This window comes from Dryobates pubescens, chromosome 15, assembly GCF_014839835.1.
Source record: "Dryobates pubescens isolate bDryPub1 chromosome 15, bDryPub1.pri, whole genome shotgun sequence".
Taxonomy (NCBI): Eukaryota; Metazoa; Chordata; class Aves; order Piciformes; family Picidae; genus Dryobates; species Dryobates pubescens.
The window spans coordinates 872,608-898,419 of record NC_071626.1 but is presented as its reverse complement, the minus strand read 5'-3'; the positions used below and the strand labels follow the sequence as shown (position 1 = coordinate 898,419).

The 25,812-nt window shown below is 54.5% G+C and overlaps 1 protein-coding gene across 1 annotated transcript in view; it reads left to right on the top strand.

The window, feature by feature from the left end:
* PLXNC1 (plexin C1) overlaps positions 1-25,812 on the top strand; it is a 70,395-nt gene that overhangs the window by 22,764 nt on the left and 21,819 nt on the right. The window contains exons 5-17 of the mRNA XM_054167765.1: positions 190-304; positions 1,425-1,569; positions 5,010-5,079; positions 7,764-7,839; positions 7,969-8,022; positions 13,097-13,236; positions 15,191-15,370; positions 16,926-17,013; positions 17,898-18,104; positions 18,240-18,431; positions 20,583-20,682; positions 21,378-21,479; positions 22,190-22,293. Coding sequence (XP_054023740.1) covers positions 190-304; positions 1,425-1,569; positions 5,010-5,079; positions 7,764-7,839; positions 7,969-8,022; positions 13,097-13,236; positions 15,191-15,370; positions 16,926-17,013; positions 17,898-18,104; positions 18,240-18,431; positions 20,583-20,682; positions 21,378-21,479; positions 22,190-22,293 — 1,573 coding nt within the window. The remainder of the gene's footprint in view (positions 1-189; positions 305-1,424; positions 1,570-5,009; positions 5,080-7,763; positions 7,840-7,968; positions 8,023-13,096; positions 13,237-15,190; positions 15,371-16,925; positions 17,014-17,897; positions 18,105-18,239; positions 18,432-20,582; positions 20,683-21,377; positions 21,480-22,189; positions 22,294-25,812) is intronic.

Here is a 25,812-nt window from a genome sequence, read left to right as displayed (position 1 = left end):
TTCTCATTTATTTGGCTAAGCAGAGGCTTTTGCTGATTGTTTTCCTGAAGCTCTCTGCAGCCATAACCATATCCCTGTAAAAATCAATCCTGCTCCTGTGAAAAATCAATGGCATGGAGAAAGTTGGGGCAGGGTGTCTGAAGCCAAAGCACAGGGAGGAGCCTGCTCTAACTCCACGTCTGCTTCTAGGTGCACATTGAAAGAGAGCTGTCCCCACTCCAGCAGCAGCCAGGGCTGGGTTAACATTTCCCATGCAGCTGATGAAGATGTGAGAATCCTGCTGAGGTTTCCTGCCAGGAACCAGGTAGGACCCCCCCAGCTCTGGGCATGTCTGCTGGCTGTGTCATTCTGTCACTGTAGCTTCCTTTCCTCACCACATCCCATGTTCCTGCCCCTCTGATCTCAGCAATTGGGAGTTGGAAGTCTCCTCTATCAGTCAGAGGGATGCTGCCTCCCTCTCCCAGCAAATGTTAGCCTGAAGCCATTCCTCATCAGCTGGATCAGACCTGCTGGGTGCTGACACAGGCAGCATTCTGCTGTCACTGGATCAGCTCTCTGACTCTTTGCAGTGCCTCAGTGAAGCTCTGAGCTTGTGATGAGTTCCAGAGCATTCAGTGGGACACAGCTGCTCAGAGAAATGCCTCTTGAGGTGGCTGATGTCAGTGTGTGCTCGCAGCACAGGCAGCCTTGGGTGTTGGATTGTCAGCTGTTGTGACTGGCCACTTCATCTGCAACTGCTGCTTGTGGCCTCCTGCTGGAGTGCACTGCTGGGATCCTGCTTGTGAAGCTGTCCCAGCCAGAAGCAGAGGATGACTCCTGGCAAGGCAACTCCTGTGTCATAATGAAGTGCACTCTGCTTGGGGGTGCAAATGTCTCTCTCTGGGAGGGTTTGTGTGTTCTTGATTGAATGTTTTGAAGGGACCAAACAGGTCTGGAGCAGCCTGGGCTAGGGAGGTGTTCCTGCCCATGGCAGGGGGTTGGAGCTGGATGGTCTGTAGGGTCCCCTCCAAGCCAAACCATTCCATGGCTGTGTAACAGCATATAACCCCAAACTCTGCCTTCAGAATCCCACATCATTGTAGGTTGCTTCCCTAGCACCCCTCACAGATCCATTTCACTTCTGGAAGTAAGCAGTGCTGCCCCTTTGTTGCTTCTTCAGCTGGGAGAGGCCTTTCAGAGGCTGCCTACTGAGCTCTCTGCTTTCACCACAGAGAGAAAATCCTTTGTGCCTTTTAGCAGAGAATCCCAGAATGGCTCAGGGTGGAAGGGACCTCAGAGCTCATCTCTTCCAACACCCCACCATGGGCAGGGACACCTCTCCACTAGACTCAGCTGCTCAAGGCCTGTGTGTAGTTTGCTGTAAGGAGAAGGTGACAACAGATGTGAGAAGACCTCTGCTGTGTTCTGGCTGTGTTGCTTCCCAGGTTGCTGTGGCTGCAAGCAGAAGCAAACCCCTTACATCCTGCATGATCAAGATTGTAACCCCTGCTGAAATCTTCTATGAAAACGTGGTGCTGAGCAACTCCTCCTGTCTCTGCAACCTGACCAGCCCAGGGATAGCTGACAGTGGTAGGTTTGGCTCTTGCATGTGTTTCCTACCTCTTACTGGGGAGGAGTGAGCATGGCAGCTGCCTGCAGGAGTGTGAGAGCAGGAGCTGCTTTGGGTAAATGCCCTTGGGAAAAATGTGTCCATTTTTGATGAGCATAACTCATCTGAGGGCACTCAGCACTGTTCCTCATCACAGAATGCTCTGGGTTGGAAGGCACCTCCAAAGCTCAGCCAGTCCAGCCCCGTCTGCAGCCAGCAGGGACATCCTCTGCCTGATCAGGCTGCCCAGAGCCCTCTTGAGCCTCACCTTCAATATCTCCAGGGCCCCACCCAATAATTAAAGATTTGTTGATATGAAATCCTTTTTGCAGGCAGTAAATCCTGGTCCCTAGGACTTAGCAGCAGCTTTTCCTCCTTGAGCCTAAGCAGTGCAGTGCTTCAGCATCAGGAGTGTGTTAACATGGTGCCATTCATCACTGTCTGAGGAAATTGAGATAGCTGCAGGGACACCCAGGCTGGCTGGAGCTGTGGGAGCAGTGATTGTCCTCTGCTCTGCCTGACAAGTGAACCCTTCTTAACCCTTTCCTCAGCTGCAAACAGGATTTGGCTTTGCTGCCAGAAGCTCTTGTGGCAGAAACAGAAGGATCTGGCTGTGAGTCTCTGGGCAGTGAATAACCTCAACATTCTCCTCATGTTTCAGCAGAGCTTAAGACACTTGGAAGTGCGTGCTTGTCCCATGTAGAGGATCAGCCACATGGTTCAGGGACAGCTTCTTGCCTGGCTTTCATGAATCTCTCTGCATGCTTGGGTCAATCTTCCTGCCCTGATCCTTATGCTGCTGCTTTCCCCAGAGGCCTGATCCGTTTGTGTATTGGACACAGGGAGCTTGTGATCTGTTTTGTGCATGGTGTGGCCAGCTACAGGTTGCAGAATGGGGTGGGAGGTTACCAAGTGTCTGGAGACTGGAGCTGTTCCCTAGGCTGTGGTCTCAAAGAGCAGATGATTATCCTTCCCTGTAGAGCCTTATTTGAGTAGCAGGAGGAGAGCTTCCTTCTTGCATTGCTTCAGGAGTCTGCAGCAGCACACAACATCTTTGATACAGATTGATCTGGTACCCTTTTGAAGTTGCTTGTGTTTAGGATGCATAGAGAGAATTCTAGTCTCAGCAGAGGGGCCAAGCTAGCCAGTTCAAGGATACCATGTGCTCTTGGAGGGCTTGAAAAGGAGGCAGAAAACTCAGATGCCTGCCTTCATCTTTGCCTGCAAGATGTAGCCCAAAAGGATCTGAATCTCTTCCCACACCTTAGTGTAGCAAGAGGCATGAAGTGCTAAGAGAGCTTACAGGAGTTCCCTGGTGTTCTGAAGAGCTCAGGACTGCAGCAGCTCTCTCTCTCGGGGTCTCTTGGCCCTGAAGGAGGTTCTCAGGAGCTCCTCCTGTGGCCTTGGAATGGCAGAAGCTTCTCTGGCATCCTACAAGGGCTGTGTCAAGCTGCTGTCCAGCACTGATGTGGGATGGGAGGGAAAAAGACTTTGTCAGTAGCAGGAGACAAGGAGGCTGATGTCCCTGAGTGTTCTGCTCTGTTAACCTGTCTTTAGTAAACACTTGTAGTGGATTCTCAAGAAGGACAAATGCAGGAGAGAAGGACAAACATGTCCTCTGTAGAGCCAGTCCCCAGAGCCTTACACCTGAGGAGCACATTCTTTTGGGTCTCTGTTTCCTCAGCCTGAGGCTTTTCTCTGACACCATTAGCATGGAGCTCTGGAGCCAGCTCACCTTGCCTGTGTGGGTGCCAAAGATGAGCCCCTGGACAGTGCTGAGCAGAAGGCTGTGAGCTGACTGGTGCCCAGCAGCAGCACTGCCCCTCAGGTGCTCCTGCAGGCTGAGCTGTGTTCGTGGGGGATGCAGCTGTGGACCCTTTGTGGTACCTGGGGTAAAGTGCCCTCAGCTTCACAAGAAGATGCACTTGCAAGACTTGTTTCTGGAACCAGAAGAGCCAAAGGTTCTGAAAAGAACTGCAGCCTGGTGCCTGTGGGAGGCCAGCCCAGGCCATGCAGAGAGCAGCCAGGGCAGCATATTTGACAGGGTGCCTTTGAAAGTATTCAAGCTCTCTAGAAGCAGATCAGCTCCTTGTTTCTACTTGCTGCTCATAGCTAAAGCCCACTTTCCAGAGCTCATGGCCTGAGATCCTTCTCATATCCTCAAGCTCAGAGCTTGAGACCTAGGCAATCTTTTGCAGCTTTCACAGAGTGCATTGGGTTGGAAGGGACCCTCCAGGGTGCTCTTGTCCAACTCCCCTGCAGTCAGCAGGGACACCTCCAGCTAGAGCAGCCTGCCCAGGGACACTGCAAGTCTGATCTTGAATGGCTCCAGGCACATTCTGTTTGTCACTGTGTGCAGACAGGTGGACTCCTGGAGCTGCAGCTAGGTGCCTGGCCAGTGTCTGTGTGTGCTCATCCACACCTGCCAGCTCTCAGACACCTCCCAAATCAGGCTCCTTGCTAGCCAGTAGGGTGCTGAAGTGTGTGAACAGCCCAAAGGGCTGGTTCTGAGAAGCAGTGCAGGTGACCTTGGCAGTGAGCAGCCAAGCAGCATGCAGAGGTGTGAGGCTCAGAGATAGTTCTGACTGAGCAGCCTGTGTGCAGCCAAGGCTGGGCTGCAGCTCAGCCAGCCAGCCTGTGATGCAGGCAGAGCTTCCTCTGCCTTTGGGAGGTAGCTGTGCTTCAAATCTGGGAAACTTTTCTGGGTTAGAAAGCTCTCCACTTCCTAGCAGAGAGGAGCCAGGAAAGTCTGCACAGATGGCTTTCATCTGCTCTCAGGCAGCCATTCATTTCCCAGGCACACAGATGAAAGGGGCTAGGGCTGAAGTGGTCTGTAGCTCACTCTGCTCTTCGCTGTGGTGTTCTGCTCAGAGCAGAAGATCCTCTTTCATTCCACAGCTGCCAGAGAATTGTTGGTGTAGTAATTGCTAGCTGAAATAATGGCAAATTGACTCATGCAATCAGAAAGGATTTAAATAGGAGGAAAATTGCTACTGCATAGATTACAAAAGAAGACTCTGCAACCAAGTCTGTGAGACAGAGAGAGGAGTCTGGTGTGTTGGGGTCTCTCTCATTAGAAGAGTTTGTTGTGTTAGGAGGCTTGAACTCAGGCCCTGGCTGTGCCACCCTGTGCTCTTTGGGAGCTGATTTGCCATCTCTCTGCTCTTTGGTGGCACTTCCTTATCTGTCCCCTGACAGTAACAGCATCTTGCATGCCATGCAGTGGTGGCATCGAGCTTAATTAATGCCAGTGTGCAGTAACTCAGCTGAAGAGTGTTCTGGAAAGACAAAAGCTGGTTGTTTCTATCAGTCAGAAAGAGGAATGGATGGGAGAAGGTGCGTGGAGCTGGGGGCACATCAGCTTTCAGGTTATTCTGCTGTATTGGTCTAGAGTCATTCCTTGCAATGTCCCTTCTTGCAGGCTGCCTGGTCCTGGAAGCGGCGCTGGCCTCAGGCTCTTGGAGCATCACACAAACGTTCCAGCTGGAAAAGTAAGAGCCTGGTTCCTCCTGAAGCTCACTGAGGGGTTTGTGTGTGTGTGTGCAGGGAGGGGGATTGAATCACACACTCACAGAATGGTAGGAGTGGGAAGGGACCTCTAGAGATCACCCAGTCCAAGCCCTCTGCCCAAGCAGCATCGCCCAGGGCAGGGCACACAGGAACACAGCCAGGTGGGGTTGGAAAGTCTCCAAGGAGACTCCACAGCCTCTCTGGGCAGCTTCTCCAGGCCTTCAGCACCCTCACACCAAACAAGTTTCTCCTCATGTTGAGGTAGAACCTCCTGGGTTCCAGCTTGTACCTGTTGGTCCTTGTCCTGTCACTGGGCACCACCAAACAGAGCCTGGCCCCTCCATACTGACCCCCACCCCTCAGATGCTCACAGACATTGCTCAGATCCCCTCTCAGCCTTCTCCTCTCCAGACTAAACAGCCCCAGGGCTCTCAATCTTTCTTCACAGCAGAGATGTTGCAGTCCCTTCATCATCCTCACAGCCTCCACTGGACTCTCTCCAGCAGGTCTCTGTCTCTTGAGCTAGAACTGGGCACAGTATTCCAGGTGTGGTCTCAACAGGGCAGAGCAGAGGGGCAGGAAAACCTCCCTAGACCTGCTGGCCCCAAGGGCACATTGCTGTCCCATGGAGAACTTGCTGTCCCCCAGCTCTCCATGGAGCTGCTTTCCAGCAGGCTGCCCCTGGTGTGCCCTGGTGCAGGACCCTGTTGTTCCTCCCCAGGTGCAGGGCTCTGCAGAGGTTCCCCTGCACCCTGCTCATCCTTTTGTCTTTCTGGTATTTATTAAGGAAATAGATTTTGCTAAAGATAGTCACATCCCTTTCCTTGCCCCATTTCCTCCTTCTCCTCTGGTTTTTTATTGCTCTTAGAGAGCTGCTGCTTCTGATGACTCTTATTTAATGGAACCCTGGCAGCTAGCTGAAGGAGAGTCATTACAGTGACTGAATTTATGACAAGTGCCTGAAGAGATAATAAAGGATGTCACAATGATATTAAAATGCTTTTTGTCCTTGTGAAGAAGGGGGGCCCTGGGACTCAGCACAGACCTGGACCAGAGGAGTTAGGAAATTCTGTGACAGTCCCTTTATGGAGCTGCTTTTTCAGAGAGCCAGGTGTAATTTGAATCTGACCAGTGGGTAGGGAATGCAATCAAAGCACCTGAGCTGCCGAGAGGAATCCTGCATGTCCAGGGCTCTGCACACATCGGCTTTCAGAGCCTCTCTCTTTGCTGAGAGGTGGCAGTGGAAAGCATTTGTCCCCAGAACCTCCAATCATTAAGGTTAGAAAGGGCCTTTAAGATCATCCAGTCCAACCACAACCCAGCTCCCAGGAACTGTCTCCTGCAGTGCCACATCTGCAGCTTCTTGAGCGCCTTCAGGGCTGGGGACTCCAGCACCTCCCTGGGCAGCCTCTGCCAGTGCCTGACCACTCCTGCAGCAAAGAAGTTTGTCCTCCTCTCCAACCTAACCCTCCCCTGGCACAAGTGAACCCATTGCCTCTCATCCTGTCCCTGGTTACTTGGGAGAGGAGACTAAACCCAGTCTCTCTACAGCCTTGCAGTGAGGCTTCCTGCAGAGAGCAGGGAGCTCTCCCCTCAGCCTCCTCTTCTCCACACTGAACACCCCCAGCTCCTTCAGATGCTCCTTGTATGCCATGCCCTCCAAGCCCCTCCCCAGCCTCCTTGCTCTTCTCTGGATGCCCTCCAGCACCTCAGTGTCTTTCCTGTGCTGTGGCCTCACCACAGCCACCTGGCCCAACCCTTCATGATATGTGGCTTTAAACCTTAGAGAGCTCTGGCTGACACAGGCTGTAGGGAGGCTACAGCTTTTCTGCTCCTGTAGAGGTTACCCAGGCAGGTGGCAGAGTCCCCATCCCTGGAGGTGTTCAAGAGCCCTGTGGCTATGGCACTTGGGGCCAGGGTTTGCTGGCCATGGTGGGGTTGGGTTGCTGCTTGGCTTGGATGGTCTCAGAGGGCTTTTCTAACCTAAAGAGTTGTATGCTTCAGAATGCTCCTTCCCTATCCCAGGAGGCAAATCTGGGGCACCTGGGCTGAAGCTGAACTCCTGCTTGTTGGGAAGTGGCACATCACTGCCCTGCCCCTGGGGCAGCACAAGGAGGGAGCTGGCTTTCTCCAAACCAGGGCATCTCTCAGCATGCCTGGCGAGAGCCTGTGCTGCTCTTGGCTCTCCTCCATGCTGAGAGATGCATTGCAAGGCAGGCTAGGAGCAAAGTAATCCCCAGCGGGCAGGATTCTGTAGCAGGGGAAGGCAGCAGCAACGCTCACCAGCACCACACACCCCCCAGACAAGCTGTGAAAGAATCAGTGATGGCTTTCTGCCCTTTCCTGGTTGGAATGTACAGTCTGGCCACTTGTGTGCTGAGGAAAAGCAGAGCCAAGTGAAGGCCAAGAGTGCTTTGCCTGCTTCATGCTTTTGGGGAGTCTCTGCCTCAGCACAGGTTTGATTTCATCCCCAGCTTGCCCTCAGAAGCAGCAGAGCAGAGCTTGGAGGGTAGATGCAGGTGATGAGTTTTACACATTGCCTGACACATCTGCCAGGTTGCTCTCCTGGGTTCTGTGCTTCTCTCTGTCACTTGGAACTGCACACTGATGGCTGCCTCTGGGGTGAGGTTGTCTCACAGAGCCTCCTGTGTTGGTGTTTTGCCAGCTGCTCCCGGTGTGTGCGCCAGGGCCAGTGTGCCAGCTGCAGATGGACGCCGGTCTCGCCTGCCACCACCTGCCAGGTGAGGCTTGCTGGGGAGGGCTGGAGTCCCCTGGGATGCCTCTTCCTTCTCCTTCCTGCGTCTGAGCAGCAGTCTCTCTCTTCCTTGTCCTGAAATGCTGATGGCTTGGGTGTTGTGGTTGTTTTCCAGGAGGGTTGTGACGCAGCTGCTTCCGAGGGGATCACTGCTGTGCGGGAAACGGAGGTGAGCAGCACTGTGAGGGGCTGGGGGAGAGCTTTGGTTCAGGCAGCCTGGCTGGAAAGAGATCCAACTAAAGCACCCTGACTGAAGAGAGATTTAAACCATGGATTTATTTTAAAACAGGTTTATTTGGTTTTGTTTGAAAGAGATTTATTTAGACTGGATTTAGTTAAAGGCCAACCCCCCCTCACTCCAGCCCCTTCTCAGGGAGTTGTAGCAGGCTAGGAGGTCTCCCCTCAGCTTCCTCTTCTGAAGGTCCCTCAGCTGTTCCTCATAAGGCTTGTGAGCAGCCAGCTTGGTTGCTCTCCACACCCTCCTGCACTCCCTGCCAGCATAAAGGCTGCTGGGGGCCTTAGCACAGCTCCTCCTGAGACACAGCTGCCAGGGGAGCAGAGGGAAGGGGAGGATGTGGCACCCAGTTTCTGCATGACAGACAGGGGCTGGAGGAGACCTCGAGGGGCTGGAATGCCTGGGGGTTAGTGAATCCCTGGGTCACACAGACATCTTCCTGGCTTCCAGGCTGTAGACAAAACTGGACCTGGAGCTATTCTCCATCCCTGGATCAGTGGGCAGGAAGGAGTGTTGCTGGTGCCGAGGTACCTCCTGAGCCTGGTGGTGGAGTTCACTCTTGAGACTACCCAGAGTGCAGAGACCAGTTTGCTCCCCAGGCCAGCCCTTCCCTTCCCCCTGGAGGTTGTCCCTTCATCCTCTCTGGTGCCCAAATGGTTTGTTTTCTCCTCAAACTGAGCAGCCTTGTCAGCAGTGGTTGCCTGTGACATGCAAGTGCTGGGGAAGAAGTGAGTGGTGAAGAGGAATTTGACTGATGAGTAAGGATGTAGAGGTTTGCTGCCTACACTTCTTGGTTGCTGCTGTGCTGTGAGTGATGGCTTGGTTGGTATAAATAGCTGCTGGCTGCTTCCCTCTGAAGATTAAAACTGGCAAAACTTTTAACTGTAAAGGCAGGAATTACCTCTTCAGTTCAGCTGTTCAGGCTGAGGTGTCTTGAGCACAATCCACGCTGAGTGGGGCTGGGCTGCTCCTGAGCATTCAGGCTCTGGGCCTGGTCTGCAGCTAGTGAGAGAGCAGAGAGAGCCTTATTTGCTCTGCTTCCAAGTGCATGAATTTGACTCTGGTGAGGAGCTGGAATTGCCTGGCTGATGGCTTCCTTCCACGTGCCTTATCTTGGAGAGACAGTGATGGACAAGGCAGCGAAGGCACTAGAGGCAATCCAGAGGCAGATGTTTGTTCAGAAGTGATTGATCCATTCAGAGGGCTGGAAGCTGCATCTCGAATCCTGCTCTGCTTTGACTGCAGTGCTTCAAGGAGACCATCCTGGAGAGCTGAGAAAGAGGATTTGTGTTTTCCCACACCCCCAGCTGAGCTTTCAGAGCGGCCCCAGCCCTCCTCCTGACTCCAGCTGCTGCTTTCCATGCAGGCACTTTGCCTCTCCCTGTGGCTGAGCAGCAGTTGGAGAGGTTGCAGGAGCACACTTGGCTGGGGCCCTGGTTTGGCTGGAAGTGAGTCCTTGTCTTTCAGCAGGTCATTTCTCAGCTGGGCCAGTGCCCCACTACACTTTGCCTGGCCTCGGGGGCCCTCTGCTAGCAGCACATCAGGAGCCGGTGTGAGCTCCCCAGGGTGCCACAGGCTGCTGATCCTGGGCTGCTGATGGCTGTCTTGCTGGGACCTGCAGCCGTGCTAACCACACCTCTGAGGAGCTGACTGCCACTGTTGGCACAGCCTGGGGGAGTGAGGCTGTCCAGGGGGTGCTGAGCTCCCAGCTCTGGAGCTCTAATGAAGCTGACAAGGCTGTGCTGATTTACATCACCTGAGGACCTGGCACAAGCTTGCTGTGTGTCTCTCTGCATTTGCACAGCTCTCATCACATGCCTCACAAGCAGGGATTTGTGTGAAGAGCCCTCTGCCCCTGCCTGCCTCCCCCCCTGGCTGCTGGGCACCTCTGCCCCTGCCTCCCTCCCCTCTTGCTGCTGGGCACCTCTGCCCCTGCCCTGCCTGCCTCCCCCCTTGCTGCTGGGCACCTCTTCCCCTGCCCTGCCTGCCTCCCCCCTTGCTGCTGGGCACCTCTGCCCCTGCCCTGCCTGCTTCCCCCCTTGCTGCTGGGCACCTCTGCCCCTGCCCTGCCTGCCTCTCCTCTTGCTGCTGGGCACCTCTGCCCCTGCCCTGCCTGCCTCCCCCCTTGCTGCTGGGCACCTCTGCCCCTGCCTGCCTCCCCCCTTGCTGCTGGGCACCTCTGCCCCTGCCCTGCCTGCCTCCCCCCTTGCTGCTGGGCACCTCTGCCCCTGCCCTGCCTGCCTCTCCCCTTGCTGCTGGGCACCTCTGCCCCTGCCCTGCCTGCTTCCCCCCTTGCTGCTGGGCACCTCTGCCCCTGCCCTGCCTGCCTCCCCTCTTGCTGCTGGGCACCTCTGCCCCTGCCCTGCCTGCCTCCTCTCTTGCTGCTGGGCACCTCTGCCCCTGCCCTGCCTCTCCTCTTGCTGCTGGGCACCTCTGCCCCTGCCCTGCCTGCCTCCCCCCTTGCTGCTGGGCACCTCTGCCCCTGCCCTGCCTCTCCTCTTGCTGCTGGGCACCTCTGCCCCTGCCCTGCCTCTCCTCTTGCTGCTGGGCACCTCTGCCCCTGCCCTGCCTCTCCTCTTGCTGCTGGGCACCTCTGCCCCTGCCCTGCCTGCCTCCCCCCTTGCTGCTGGGCACCTCTGCCCCTGCCCTGCCTCTCCTCTTGCTGCTGGGCACCTCTGCCCCTGCCCTGCCCTGCCTCTCCTCTTGCTGCTGGGCACCTCTGCCCCTGCCCTGCCTGCCTCCCCTCTTGCTGCTGGGCACCTCTGCCCCTGCCCTGCCTGCCTCCCCTCTTGCTGCTGGGCACCTCTGCCCCTGCCCTGCCTCTCCTCTTGCTGCTGGGCACCTCTGCCCCTGCCAGGCATGGCTGGAGAGCCAACAGCTCTCTGCTGCTGGGCAAGGCAGGATCACAGGCACCACAGGGAGGACCTTTGTTTCCTCCTGCAGTCAGGGAGGAAATTCCTGGTTTCTTTCACTGCTGAAGGAAGTGTCCTGGGCCATGCTGGTCAAGGTGGGCAGCAGGCTCTTGGGTAGCTGCCAGTGATGCCCTGAGGGCAAGGCAGGGCATGGTGAAGGAGGCTGGGGAGGGCATCATTTCCAGTCAGATCCTTTCTTCCCACCATTTCTTCTTGCTGGAAGGAGAGAGACAAGGGAAGCTAAGCTGAGACACCCTGTGGGGTGTGGTGCCTGGCACAGAGACCAGTTGGACCCCTGAAGAGCTTCAGCATCCTGCCACACCCTGGGCAGGGGGTTCCTGGCATTTCCCTCACCAGGGCTTACAGCTTTGGAGGATCTCCAAGCTGTGTTTGCTGCTGCTGTGTTATTCCTGTGCTTCAGGGCTGCCTTCTGCTCACCACAAAGAACCCTGCAGCAGCCTTTCACTCCTTTGGGTGGTATTTGGCTTCTAGATTTGTGTGAGGAGATTTGGCTCCCCTTGTGCTGGAGTCTGGGCACAAGCAGAGGGCTGGGACACAGATGGAGGGAAGCTCTGCTGCTTCACTGGCTTTAATCCCTCAGATTTTTGCTCCAGCTCTCCTGCTTGCATGCTGAGGGTTAAACTGGTCCCCAGAGCAGGATGGGAGTGAATCTTCTCCCTGGGGCTGCTTGTCATGGATTTCTTTTGCCCTCCTTCATTATCCATAGCAGAGGTCATCGTGGAGGTCCTTTTGCAGGCCCTCTGGCCCCAGCTTTGCGCTCTCCTGCCCTTTCCTGAGGCACAAGTGGCAGCTTTCAATCAGTTGTGACAGGTCTCACATTAGCTCTGGAGTGCTGTGGTGTTCAGTGAGCTGTGACAGCCTGCTGGGGACCCTCCTGCCGCGGGCAGACGCTGTGATTGCAGAGCGTGGCAATGTGACCCCAGTGCCCCTCAGGCTGCCAGCCCCGAACCTTGGCGCTGCTCTGGGTGCAGGAAAAGAGAGTGGGGAGAGAAGACCCTGTGGGAAGGATTTGCTTCGAGGTTCTGCACCAGAATCCATCTCAGCGTCAGGAAGGCTGAGGTGCTCGCTGGGTGTATCCGCAGCAGACACCAGGGTGGGCACAACCCTCTGCAAACTGCCTTCAGACTGGGCCTGTGGGCAAGCTGAAAGGCAGCTAGAAATCATTTGCTGCCTGAGGAGGTCCCCAGCAGTTTGTGGTTTCACTTGCAGAGTTTTCTGTTTGGTTTGGGGTTTGGTTTTTTCCAAGCATGTTCAGTTTGTTGTCTGCAAGACACCCAGAGAGGAAGCTGGCTGTGAGGAGGTGAAACTGGGCAAGCAGAAAAACTGATTAACCATGAGGTGCTGTGAAATGCATCAAGTAAACACACTAGGGGGGGGAAAAACCCCAAAACACCAAAGATTCTTCTTGCTCAGTACTGTGGGTGAGTTAAAATAATGAAAGATCCTCTCAGCAAAGCAGATTCCCAAGTTGGCCTCCTTCCTGCCAGGCTCTGCCAGCACCACAGCACACCAGGATTGCTCTCAACTGCTGGAAACAGAGGTTTGTAAACTCCTTAGCATCATAATGGGATGGCAAAAAGCCACCCAAAGCCACCAGGCTTTCTAGTAAAGCTAATGCTGGGGCTCTCTCTCAGCTCTTCCTTCTAGGCTGTGACCCTCTTTCCCCTTTCCAGGTCACAGGAGATGCCTTCATTTGTTTCCCTGGTCTCTGGTAGTGACAGCAACATGGGTTTTGTCTTGTCTTGCTCCTCAGCTCTTCAAGGGTCACAGCAATTGGAGCATTTCAAGCTGGGTTTTTATGAGACTTCTCAGATTGTGATTCCTCTGGGGGGAACTTTGTGGTGAGATAAATTGGAGTATGAAATCTGGAGCACAAAGAGTTGGCTTCTCAAAGAGGTTGTCAGCAGCAGCGCTTCCAGCATCCAGCTTCCCAGGCTTTGCACTGAATAAGGAAGTGCATCCCAGTGTCCCATGTTCCTGACTGCTGCTTGGGTTTTGCAGCTGCTGTCTTAACTGCTAAGCCTTCTTTCCTTCTTCTCCTGAGCAGTTTGTGGGCTTGCTCTGTTTTGTAACAGCACATCAGCATCCGTTCCATTGAGCCCCTGTGGATCTCCACGCTGGGCAAAAGTGAGATCACAGTGAGAGGAGAGAACTTCACTCGTGCTTCAGGCATAAAGCTGGTCCTGGCTGGCATCACTGGCTGCAAAACAGACATGTGAGTCAAGCTCTGCAAAGGGGCACTGCTTGCTGACTTTGCATGCTGAAAATCCCAGGCTCACAGGGTGTTAGGGGTTGGAAGGGACCTCTGGAGATCCTCAAGTCCAAGCCCCTGCCAGAGCAGGAGCATAGAATCCAGCACAGGTCACACAGAACACATCCAGATGGGGCTGGAAAGGCTCCAGAGAAGGAGACTCCACAACCTCCCTGGGCAGCCTGCTCCAGGGCTGTGTGACCCTTACTGTGAAGAAGTTCCTCCTCATGTTGAGGTGGAACCTCCTGTGCTGGAGTTTACATCCATTGCTCCTTGTCCCATCCCAGGGTGCAACTGAGCAGAGCCTGTTCCCTGCCTCCTGACCCCCAGCCCTCAGACATTGATCAGATCCCTCTCAGTCTTCTCCTTTCCAGACTAAACAGCCCCAGGGCTCTCAGCCTTTCCTCCCCAAGCAGTCTCCAGTCCCTTCAGCATCCTTGTAGCCCTCCCTCGGACTCTCTCCAGCAGATCCCTGTCCCAAAGTGCTGCCCACATAGCCTGGGCAGTGCAGCTGTGTGAACAGTTGTCATGGACAGCTCTCCTGGGCAGAGCAGGGGATGCTCTGTGCTCCCTCAGTTGTACTTCCCTTCAGATTCCTGAAGGATGGAGGGGAATTAGGTGTTTTGGGACAGTGCAAGGATGGGCTGGGTGGATGGGCAGTTCTCTCAGCAGTGGCAGGACAGTTCTATACCTGTGGCCCTCTGTGCCTTCCAGCAGGCAACAGGAAGTTAGATGCCAGGAGAGTCTCAGCTTCTGTTTAACTTTTTCTCTGGTTCAAAATACTCCCTATGTATTCTAGGGTTCTGCTTGTGGAAGCACAGACACCCTGCCAGGGAAGGGAATCTCTCAGGCAGTGGCTTGTACTTTTCTCTGTTGATGATTGCACACTCTAGCCCCTAGATAATTAGGCTGTTTTGTTCTGAAACAGTAATTTTCAGGTGCAGCTGCAATGACTGCCTGTGATTTCCAAGCCCATTTTACATCTTTAGCACTCATGCAGTGCTGCTCAATTTTTACTTCAACCACAAATACCCTGGGGACCACAGAAAACAAATGGAGAGGAGGAGGGAGAGAGGAGAAGGAGAGAGAGAAAGAGGAGGGAGTAAAAGGGAGGAAGAAGAGGAAAAAGGAGAGAAGGAGGGAGAGAGAGAAGTAGAGAGGAAGAGGAGGGAGTAAAAAGGAGGAAGGAAAAAGGAGAGAAGGAGGGAGAGAGAAGTAGAGAGAAAGGGTGGAGTAAAAGGGAGGAAGGAGGAAGAAAAAAGAGAAGAGGGAGAGAGAATAGAAAGAAGAGGGAGTAAGAGTGAGATAGGAAAGAGGAGAGAAGAGGGAGAGAAAATAGAGTGAAAGAAGAGGGAATAAAAGAGAAAAAGGAGGGAGGAAAGAGGAGAGAAGAGGGAGAGAGAAGTAAAAATGAGGGAGTAAAGGGAGGAAGGAAAAAGAAGAGGGAGCGGGAAGTAGAAAGAAGAGGAAGGAAGGAGGGAGGACAAAGGAGCAAAGGAGGGAGAGAGAAGTAGAGAGAAAGAGGAGGGGGAAAGAGGGGCAAAAGAGAGAGAAAAATAAGAGGCGGAAGCTGCGGATTCTCATTCTTGCCTAGCTCCTGGCCCATGCTGGTAGCAGAGTAGTAGAGAGCAAAGAGCAAAACCACACATTGCATGACAAAGCCTCCTCCCAAGGCCATAAGTCTGCCCTGTCTTGTGTGATTGCTGTGGCACAGAGCAGCTTCATTCAGGAGCTGCCCTACTTTGTCCTTTCAGCTCCCTGCTCTGTCTTTCCACCTCCATCTGGCAGCTCGGAGAGAGATTCATTTGTCTTTCCTCCCCATCCTTTGCTCCAGGTTACAGGCTTTGTGTAGTAACACCAAGGAGTGGCACAGTGGCAGCTGTGCTGCAGCTTCTTGCCTGTTTTCTTTCTCCTCCAGCATTAAAGTGAGAAATGTGCTAAATGACACACAGATGACATTTGCTCTCCCACCGACACGGAAAGAGGCCAAGAGCATCTGTGTGCAGGCTGCTGGGAAGAAGTGTTCCCCACCAATGACCCTGCACTATGTCTCACTGCCATCCTGTGTTGGAATCACACCAAATACCTCCTGGATCAGGTAAGTCGGCCTTGCTGTGCTGCTTAGGTGTTTATTCAGCTGGAGTCCCACTGAGCCTACATGAGCCTCCCTCCCTGGCCAGGCTGCAGCACGTTGTGGAGGGCTGCTGTAGCACGCTCACTCTGATGGACTGATGCACACTGAACACACAGAGAGGGGCAAGGGAGCTGCAAGGTGCATTCTGCAGCACTGTGTGAACTCACAGCTTCACAGATAGCACTGGGGTGGAAGGGACCCCCCAAGGTCCTCTTGTCCAACCCCCTGCAGGCAGCAGGGACAGCTCCAGCTGGAGCAGGCTGCCCAGGGACACAGCCAGGCTGAGCCTGGGTGTCTGCAGGGATGGAGCCTCAGCCCCCTCCCTGGGCAGCCTGTGCCAGTGTCTCCCCACCCTCATGGTGCAGAACTTCCTCTTGATGTCCAACCTACCTCTGCCCTGCTGCAGTTCCAAACCATTGCCTCTCCTCCTATCACTGCCAGCCCTTCTGAACAGTCCCTCCCCAGCTCTTTCCTGCTCACCTCAGGTCTCCTTAGCAGGAGTCAAAAATAGTCTCCTGATACTAAAGCTGATTTCAGAGTGTGGGTGGCTCACACACATTCAAACTCCAGTTCACTTTGATGCTAATAAACTCTTCACCTCAGAGTGGTGTGAGGTGCCAGTGACTTGGAAAGGAAAGGCAAATCACCACCAGAGCAGCAGTGTTGCAGACTTGCTCTGGGGCTGGGATCACAGAATCACAGGATGTTAGGGGCTCAAGTCCAACCCCCTGCCAAAGCAGCCTTCCCTAAAGCCAGAAGAAGCCTTCTCAAGCCTCTGCTGCTCAGGACACTGTCAGGCAGTGCTTTCCACCTCTGCCTGCACAGATTTTTACCCACTGTCACCTTCTTTGCCTGCTCTCTTGGCACCAAGTGCCTGCAAACACGGGTTTGAGGCGACGAGTGGGGCTGCCAGCTGCAGCAGCTGGGGTGCATGGCTTCGTCTCCAGGTGAGAGGCAGCTCAGGCAGCTGCAAATTAATAATACCTTAAACCACTCCAACTGTATGCAGCAGAAATGGTGAGCCAGAGCCTTCAGACACAAACACCCTTGTGTGTGCTGAGACAGATGGGCTGAACGCTGCTGAGAAGGCTTCCTGCCAGGTGCCTGGCACCACCAAGCTCCTCCTGAAGCAGGCAGGAGTTAAGCACAGGCGAGGCTGCTCCCAGGCAGTGGAATACCACCTTGTTCTTTCTTCAAGCCAGGACATTAGGTCACTGTCTAGTTCTTGGGGTGCATGAGTAGCAAGCAAAGTGGAGGGTCCCTGCAAAGGAGTGTGGCTGTGTGGCCCCCGAGGCATTGTGGCAGCAAAGTGTTTACCGTGGCGTTGTGAGGAGGGAAGGGAAGAGCACTTCAGCTCCAGTCATCTTCTCCTGCAATTTGACTTCATTATGCTGGCTGTTACCAGAGCAAAATGCACATGAGGAGTTGGTTTGTGGCTGAAGCCTTAGTGCAGGACTTGTCAGGGGGGCAGTAGCTGGTGCTCACCTCCCTTCCCTGCCCTGCCTGTGGCTCTCTGCAGCGGCGGTCGCAGGATTACTACCATCGGCAGAAACTTCAACGTGGTGGACAGCGTGATCATTTCAGATGAGCAGAGAGCAAACCTCACTGTAAGTCTGCATCTCATTTACAGCACCAAATAGAGGGCACCCTGGGGGTTAGGTTTGGTTCCTAAGGTTTCAGGAGGATCTCAGTGTGTTTCAGACACTTCCAGGCACACATCCCTCACCCCACTGCATAAATGTGACCTCTTGTAGGACTGCCCTTGCATGTCCTCACTACCAGCTCATGGGTACCTGTCAGCTACTTGCCTGCATAGCTCCCTGAGCCTTTTCTCTGGGCTCTAGGCCCCTGTTCCAAATCTGCCCTTTCTGAGTGTCCCCACCCTCCAGACATGGCTCTGTTGGAGGAGGAGAAGGAGGAGTATTCCTCCCTGGCTTTGTGTTGAGAACCCACCCAGAGAGTGCCACTGCCTCAGCAAGGGGTAGCAGAGTGGAGCTGGTGCTGAGGCAAACCCTTTGCTCTGAGGCTATGAGGAGGTAGGCATCCTGTTGACTCCTGAGCCTGCAGCACAGACTGTGGAGGCAAAACTGGGGTGAGTGTAGCAGACCCTCTTTCAGGAGTTAAGCTGGGGAGAGGCAGTGCCCAGGGGTGCTGGGGAGCTTGTCCTGTGCTCCTCACAGGCACTGAGGGGAAGGAAGGAGAAATCACTGTCATTGTTCCTGTCTCACTGCAGGAAATAGCTGCCTTAGCAATGTGCAATCAGCCCTACAGCAGCATGCAGAGGGGGTGAGGAATGTGCTTCAGGGTAGACAGAGGCTCCACACAGAAGGTGTCCCAGGTGCTCTGCATGCAGCCCTGGCGGCAGGGGAGAGGTGCAGCAGAAACCTGTGTGCAGTCAGGAGGCACTGAGATGATGCTGAGTGCCTCTGCCTCTAGCTGTACCCACTGTGGGGTATTGATTGACTTTGGAGCTTTGCTGTTGCATTCCCAGGTTGCCAGGTGCCCTGGCAATGAGTCTGAGTATCATTATTTAACACCGAGCCTGAGCCACGCAGCGGAGGGCAAAGTTGTTGACATGCTGTTGAAAGTGGAAACTACCTTCATCCCATGTGTCAAACTGCACTACCACCCTGACCCAGTCTTCATCAACTACCAGCTGCACACTGAGCTGGATCCTGACCTGGAGTTAAAAATCTATGTAAGTGGGAAAGGAGTGAACTGCAGTTCCTCGGCTGGAATTGGCCTGGGGGGGTCGTTTAGTCCTTACTGGATTGTTTAGTGACTGCTTATTGTCTTTTGGCTTTGCCCTGTTGGGGTTTTTTTGTCCTTCTAGAAAGAAAATGACAACTTGAACATCTCTAAAACTGAGGTAGAGGTCTATCTGTCTTACCTGAATGGTGCCCAGACCAAAAGGATCTGGTTCAGTGTCCAAAACATCACCAAGAAGCCAGACCGCAGCACTATCCTCTGCAGGTTCAAAAGGGAAGGAACAGACAGGATTGACTTCTCCACAGTCAAAGTCTTTGTGAGTAGAATTCCCCTTTGTTGCCATTCAGTGTGTGGATGCTTGCAGAGCTGCAGCCCAGTGGAGCAGTAATGCTCTCTCCAGCAATGCTCTCTCGTGGTGCTGGGTGGCACAGTTACCTTCCTCTTACCTGAGCAGTGCCTGACTGGCTTAGGTCCCACTGACACTGCTGAGGCCCTTTAGAATCACAGAGGGGCTCAGGCTGGAAGGGATCTCAGAGCTCTTCTCCAGCTTCCCCTCCATGCCCAGGGACACCTCTCAGCCAGACTCAGCTGCTCAGGGCCTCATCCAGCCTGGCCTTCAACACCCCCAGGCAGGAGGCAGCCACAGCCTCCCTGGGCAGCCTGTGCCAGAGGCTCAGCAGCCTCCTGCTGAACAACTTCTGCCTCAGCTCCAAACCATTCCCCCTGGGCCTGGCTCCAGACCCCCTCAGCAAAAGTCTCTCTGCAGCCTTCCTGCAGGATCCCTTCAGGTGCTGGCAGCAGCCCCTGGAGCCTTCTCCTCTGCAGGCTGCACAGCCCCAGCTCCCTCAGCCTGTGCTCAGGGCAGAGCTGCTCCAGCCCTTGGAGCATCTTTGTGGCCCTCCTGTGGCCTCACTCCAGCAGCTCTGTGTGCTTATGATGTCTACCTTATTTAGTCCATGAGTCATAAGCAAGATAAAGAAAAGAGGAGGAAAGACATGGGGCCCCTGAAGAGGAAGGTAAGAGCAAAGACAAAAGAGAAGCTGAATGTGAGCAGATCAGTTCCTGCTTCATCTCTTTTTCAATGAGCAGGGCTGGGGAGCAGAAATTTCTGCCTTGGGAGTGCTCTGGTTGGATGTGGCAAGTGGAGAAAGGCAGGTGTGCTAGTCAGGAGATGGTTAATGTATTTAGCCACTCGTGCATTTCAGCTTTGGAAAAGGCCAGTGGGGTCCTGGGAGTGCAGAGAGCAAAGGCTCCTTGTGCAGGAGCTGTGGAAGGATGCAGACAAGCAAGGGGGAAACAGCCCTGGGTGGAAGAAGCAGCTCTGCCTGGGCTTCTGTTCTTTGTATCCTCAGGTACACAAAGGCTGTGTCCTTTCCAGCCCTGTGGGGTCTCTTAGCTTGCTGTTGTCTGTGTAGCTGCAGTGTGAGCATCCCCAGCTCCCAGCTGCCCTGGCTGCTCATCCCCTGTGCCAAGCCAGTGATTATAGTCACCAGATCTCTGCCTCCCCTGCTGCAGCCCAAAATAATTCCAGCCCAGCTCTCCTTATCAATTATCTCAGGCTCATTTCTATCCCTGGCACTTGGTGGGATTCTTTTTCTGTGTCAAAGCATATTTTCACTTCTAGTCTGTTTATAGGGCTTAGCTACCCTTTAGTTATGTGTTTCCATGCTCCTCTTTGTGCAGAGCCTCCTGCCATAATTAGCCACGGGGAGTGCATCTGGCAGGCTTCAGCACTCTCATGTGCTCCTGCTGAGGGAGGTGTAACGTGGTGTCTGTTCTTGAGCAGACCTTCAGAGCACCTACACCCTGCAGAACAAGGCTGAAACTTCTGCAAATGGAGAGGGAAGGGGGCTGCAGGCCAGGCAGCTGCCAGAGATGTTGCTTCCCTCACTGTCTGCCTCGCTCTTGCCTGGCTTTTGTCATCAGCAGAGTGAGACACTGAGTGCAGGGGAATGGTTTGAACTACCAGCATGCAGCTTCCTCACTCCACACTGCCACTCAGCAGCAGCTCAGAGGTGCAGGAGCCTCCTGGGCAGCTGCAGGCCAGATCCTGCCACTCCGACCTGCCAGCCCCCTCAGCAGCAGCTCTGAGGTGCAGGAGCCTCCTGGGCAGCTGCAGGCCAGATCCTGCCACTCCAACCTGCCAGCCCCCTCAGCAGCAGCTCAGAGGTGCAGGAGCCTCCTGGGCAGATCCTGCCCTTCACAGTGAGAGCAGTGACAAAATCTGGTGCTTCATGAGGACTCCAGAGTTTCCTCTCCTCACTGCTGTGTTATCCTGCTTAAACATCACCTGCAGTGGAAGTCAGGCTTGTGTTGGTCCACAGGATGGCTGCTGCCTGGCCAGCAGCCTGGGGAAGCTTTGTGTAAGGTTTTGCTGGCATCTCTCCACTGAGTCTCATGCTAAGCACTGCTCTGCTGCATGGGCTCTACTAACACAGATGCTGCTGGTTGTTTTTTTTCTCTTCAGGTCAAATTAGGAAACTTTGAGCATGAAGTCAAACCAACCTCCTCACACATCTATCTGTATGTCCTTATTCTGCTGCCCATTGTGGTGGGTGTCATCATAGGTGAGTATAACAGCATGGGCTCAGCATTTGATGTGCTGAAGGGTAAGGCCATGGCACACAGAGGCAGGCTGGGGACTGGCACAAGCAGTCTGCTGGGTTTCCCCTGCTCATAGTAAGAAGGGACACCTAGGTCTGGTCTGGTGGTGAAGTCCACCCTCTCAGACTGTTTTGTTGGGGTTGCTCAGCACCATTCAGTGATGGCACCCTTGTGTCACAGCCTGGCCCCTTCCAACTCTCAGAGCTCCCTGGAGGAGAGATCTTAGAGTTCTTTTCCAGCAAGAGCAGCTCTGTGAGACCCTTGGTTAGTGCTGTGGTGTTCTAGGGTGTAGCTGGTGTGTGTCTGAAGTATCTGCTGCTCCCTGACCCAGTCCTGCAGTCCGTGCTACGATTCTGCTCCAGGCTGGTTGCTGGTAGCTGGAAGTGGCTGCAAGATTGTGTGTCCCACTGTGCAGGCTGTGTGCAGTGCCATCAAATAAAGTTGGACTAACAGGTCCAAGACCTGGTGGGAAGGAATGGTGTTGATTAGATGTGGGGTTAGATGCAGGTGACTGGGGGCTCAGTGCCAGCAGCAGGAGCACCAAAGCTCTCGGGGAGTGCAGGCTGGTGGTAACCTGGCTGTTTCCCACCATGGCATGCAGAGGGGTGGCTGTGCTGCAGTTTCTGTGCTCAGCCTGTTGTTTCTCCTTCCCTTGCAGTGGCATTCATAGTCACCAGGTACAAATCCAAGGAGCTGACTCGCAAGCAGAGTCAGCAGCTGGAGCTGCTGGAGTATGAGATCCGGAAGGAGATCCGGGAGGGTAGGTCTGGAGCGCTGCCCAGAGCTCAGCTGCAGCAGAGCTGAGGCTGCAGCTCACACCACACAAACCTTGGGATTGTGCAGCTGTTAGAATGCTTTGGTGACCTGCAAGAGATGCCCTCCAGCACTGGTGTGCAGGAGCAGAGAGCACTGAGCTGATGGCATTGCAGGTGGTGCTGCCTTCAGCCCAGGGGACTGATGCTCCCCCACCCCCAGGAGTTCCAGCTAGACAAGCAGCCCCATCTTACCTGGCAGCTGAGCTTTAAGGAGCAGCCTGAGGCTCTGAGCAGCCTGGGCTGGTGGGAGGTGTCCCTGCCCATGGCAGGGGGGCTCTGCCTCAGCAAAGCTTCCTGGGAGCAAGCAGTCAGCCAAGGGCCTGCTCATTGGGCAGCTCAGCCTCCACAGGAACAGCTGAGCTGCTGGGGAGAGAGAAGGCTGCCCAGGGGGGCTGTGGCTGCCTCCTGCCTGGGGGTGTTCAGGGCCAGGCTGGATGAGGCCCTGAGCAACTGAGTCTAGCTGAGAGGTGTCCCTGGGCATGGAGGGGAGGTTGGAGGAGCTGAGCTCTGAGCTCCCTTCCAGCTGAAGCCATTCCATGGCTCTGTGTTTCTATGATCTGTGATCTCTTGGGGCAGATTGGGAAGGTGGCTGTGAAGCTGATTGTGTGTGGCCTCAATTAACTCTCTGGGGGGGGGAGGGGGGCTTCTTTCCCAGGGTTTGCTGAGCTGCAGATGGATGAGCTGGACGTGGTGGATAGCTTTGGGACCGTTCCCTTCCTTGACTACAAACACTTTGCTCTTAGAACTTTCTTCCCAGAGGTAAATGCTTAACAGCTCTTTCCAGGGGGCAGTCCTGCCTGACAGGGAAGCTCTGGGAAGGTCAGGACCAAGGGAATGAAGTCAGTGCTGTGCAGTAGTTGCACATTGCTTTCACAAGACACTTTTCTGAGGTCAAGAATGACCACAGAAGGCTCAGGGCTGTGCACCTCTGTTCTGAAGCAAGCCCTGCATGCTGTGGCTGCAGCATCCTTGTTGGGTTTGCAGGGGCTGTGTGTGCATCCCCTTGGGGTTTGCCCAGCCTCACAAAGCCTCCCAGGCCACTGCAACTAAGCTGTAATTTACCCACTGCTCTTTGTGGCCTCATGCTCTCACTCTGTGCTGTGGCTGATTGAGTGGCAGTCAGGCTGGCTGACATCATGACCCCAACTAATTAGGCTTGTGGGATGAAGAAATGGCTCTGAGGTCCTGCTGGCTTAGCACTCCAAGCTGCTGACGTGGTAGAACCCAGAGTGAGAGGAGTGCAGGTCAGAGTCACAGCAGCACTGAAGTGCTGCCCAGCTTAGAGGTCCTTGTTCTTGGGAGCAGCCCCTACCACCCTGTGGTTGTGTGGCATGGCACATGCAGAGCCCTTCCACCCTGTGAGCTGAGTTCTCACAGCAGACTGGGAGCATCTCTTCTGCTAGCCCTGGGATGCCCCCAGTCTGATTTGTGTGAGGTCACTAAGGGAGGGTTGAGGAGAATGGCTCAAGGACTCCACACTTCCTGCATCTCTCTCCTCTCAGGTGCTTTTGGTGCTGGGCATATCAGCATTAACACAGGGGCTTATTCTGAGGGGTTGGTCTTGCCCCAGTCTGTAGAGGCTGCCTGGCTGGTGACGCTTTGCTCTGTGCACAACACAGAAAGAATGCAAAGGCAGAGAGTCTGCCAGCCTCTGCTGCACTGCATCAGGTCAGCTTTGCCTTGGTGGGTCTCATGGCACTGCTCATCCTGAAAATGATTCCAATTAGGCTTTGTCTCAGTTTGAAATATTGATAGCACAAAGGTCAGCTCAGCACTGCCAGCTCTCTGCTGACACGTGCTGTCAGGGAAGTCATTTCACTTGGTGTGTGCCAATTGCTCCTGCTGAGTGCTTAGCTGTTTGCATTGCAGGGGTGTTCAAACATGCCTGGTGCTGTAAGGATGTGGGAGCAGAGCAGTGCTCCACTAAACAAACACTGAAGATGAACAGAGAAGGCAATCAGGGAGTAGATTGCCACTGAGTGTCAGCAGGGCTGGCAGGAGGGCTCAGATGACAAACCACCAGGTCTGTGTTCTGCTCTTTCTGCCTTCTGCTGTGTTTGATGACCTTTGTCTCATCTCATCTAAGCTGTTGGCACATGGACAGCACAGCTCTTCACTGAGCAGCTCCTGTAGCCAGTGCAGAGACAGGCAGCTCAAGAAAGTGATGCATCCCACTTGCCTGAGACGTGTCTCAGGATGGGATGAGCTGCTGGAGGAGGGAGTCAGCTAGCTAAGATTAAGAGTCATGGACTCCATCTTCATTTTGAGCTTCCAGCTTCCTGCTGCTTCCATTTCCTGACTCTCCTCTGGCTTGAGAGCTTTTGGCTTGTGCCTGATGCTTGTAGGTCTGGAGTGGACATTGCATCTATTATTAAAGTGTTCCTTATGCTCAGCCTTGCTTTTGCTTTCCTTGTTACACTTGGATTAATGCTTCTGTCTTCCTCCAGCTTCCCACACTGCTTGGCTTAGTGCTGCCCTCTTGCTCCCAGGCCACAAGCATTTTGAGCCTTCTGGCTGTGCCAGGCTCTCTGTGTGAGCCTTGCATTGGGAGGTGGCAGTAGGGGTGCTGAAGAATGCCTGAAAGGAAGGGCAATGCCTAGTGGAGGAAGAGTGAGAAGAGGCTGGAAGGGAAGAAGAGAAGAGGAGGCATGGGGAACATGGGAGAGATGACAAATCAGACCAGAAGTTAGCTGTGAGGTGGCAAGGTGTGCTTGCAGCCCAGGAAACACAGCACAGCCTGGGCTGCAGAAGGGGAGGCCTGGCAGCAGATTCTCTGCTCTGCTTTCTGAGACCCCAGCTGGAGTCCTGTGTTTGGTTCTGGGGTCCCCAGCAAAAGAGGGACAGGGACCTGTTAGAGAGGCCCAGGGAGGGGCCACAAAAGTGGTTGGAGGGGAGGAACACCCTCTGGAGAAAGCCTGAGTGAGTTGGGGTTGTTGAGCCTGGGGAAGAGGAGGCTCCAATGGCCTTGTAGCAGCCTTGTGATATGAAGGAGGTTTATAAGGGACTGAGAGGGACTTGTTGCCAGGGCCTGTAGTGACAGGATGAGGGCAAGTGGTTTGACACTGAAAAAGAGAATCTGCTTGGGCATTAGGAAGCAGTTCCTTGTGGTTAGCCAGAGAAGTTGTGTTTGCCCTCTCCCTGGAGGCGTCCAAGGCCAGGTTGGGCAGGACTTCAAGCAGTGGATCTAGTGCAGGATGTCCCTGCCCCTGGCAGGGAGCTGAAGATTGAAGCTCCCTTCCAAGCTGAACCATTCTGTGGCTCTGTAAGGAAGGCAGGGGCTGCCAGCAGCACAGACAGAGCAGCTGGCAGTGGGTGTCAGCAGTGTGAACTTGTCACTCAGGGGTGCTGCTTTCACAACATGCAGCTGTGTTGGGACCTTCCAGCCAGGAAGGATCAGACAAGAGCTGCTGAGAAGGTATTTGAGAAGCTGGGGGCTGAGCTTTTGCTAGGAGATGTGTGGTGGCACCTGTGCCTTGGGAGGCTGACAGCATGGACCTCCTGGGGGGATCATTAGTGCACATTGATGAAGTGTCTGGAGCTGAATGGGGGCAGATGAACTCGAGTGTCACTCTGTGGCAGGAGCCCTGGGCACCAAAGGCTGGCACTGCCATCCAGGAAGGATGAGGGTGATGAACAGCTCCTCCTGCAGAGCTTCAGCTGGCTGCTGTGCTGGGGCAGCTCAGCAGCGCAGAGGAGCACACAGAGGAGCACTGAAGTCCGTGCCAGGGCACCTTGGAGAGTTGGTGTCCCAGTGAACCTTGGCAGCACCTTTGCAGAAGTCCTTGTGTAGAGGTTTTCTATCACAGCTGCATAAGAATTCAGCATCTCCATTGTTTCATTTCAAGTTTATCTATGCCAGACCCTGGCACAGGCTGCCCAGGGAGGCTGTGGCTGCCTCCTCCCTGGACATATTCCAGGCCAGGTTGGGTGAGAGTTTGAGCAACCTGGGCTGGTGGGCTTGGAGTTCCATGACAAGGGACAATGGCTTTGAGCTGGGAGAGAGGAAACTGAGGCTGGAGATGGGGAAGAAACTCCTTAGAGTGAGGCTGGGGAGGCTCTGGCACAGGTTGCCCAGGGAGGCTGTGGCTGCCTCCTGCCTGGAGGTGCTGAAGGCCAGGTTGGGTTAGACTTTGGGCAGGCTGGGCTGGTGGGAGGGGTCCCTGCCCATGGCAGGGGGTTGGAACTGGCTGAGCTTTGAGGTCCCTTCCAACCCAACCCCTTCTGTGACTCTGAATCTGTGTGTGCCTAAGAATGATCAGTGTCCCCTGTCTTCTGTTG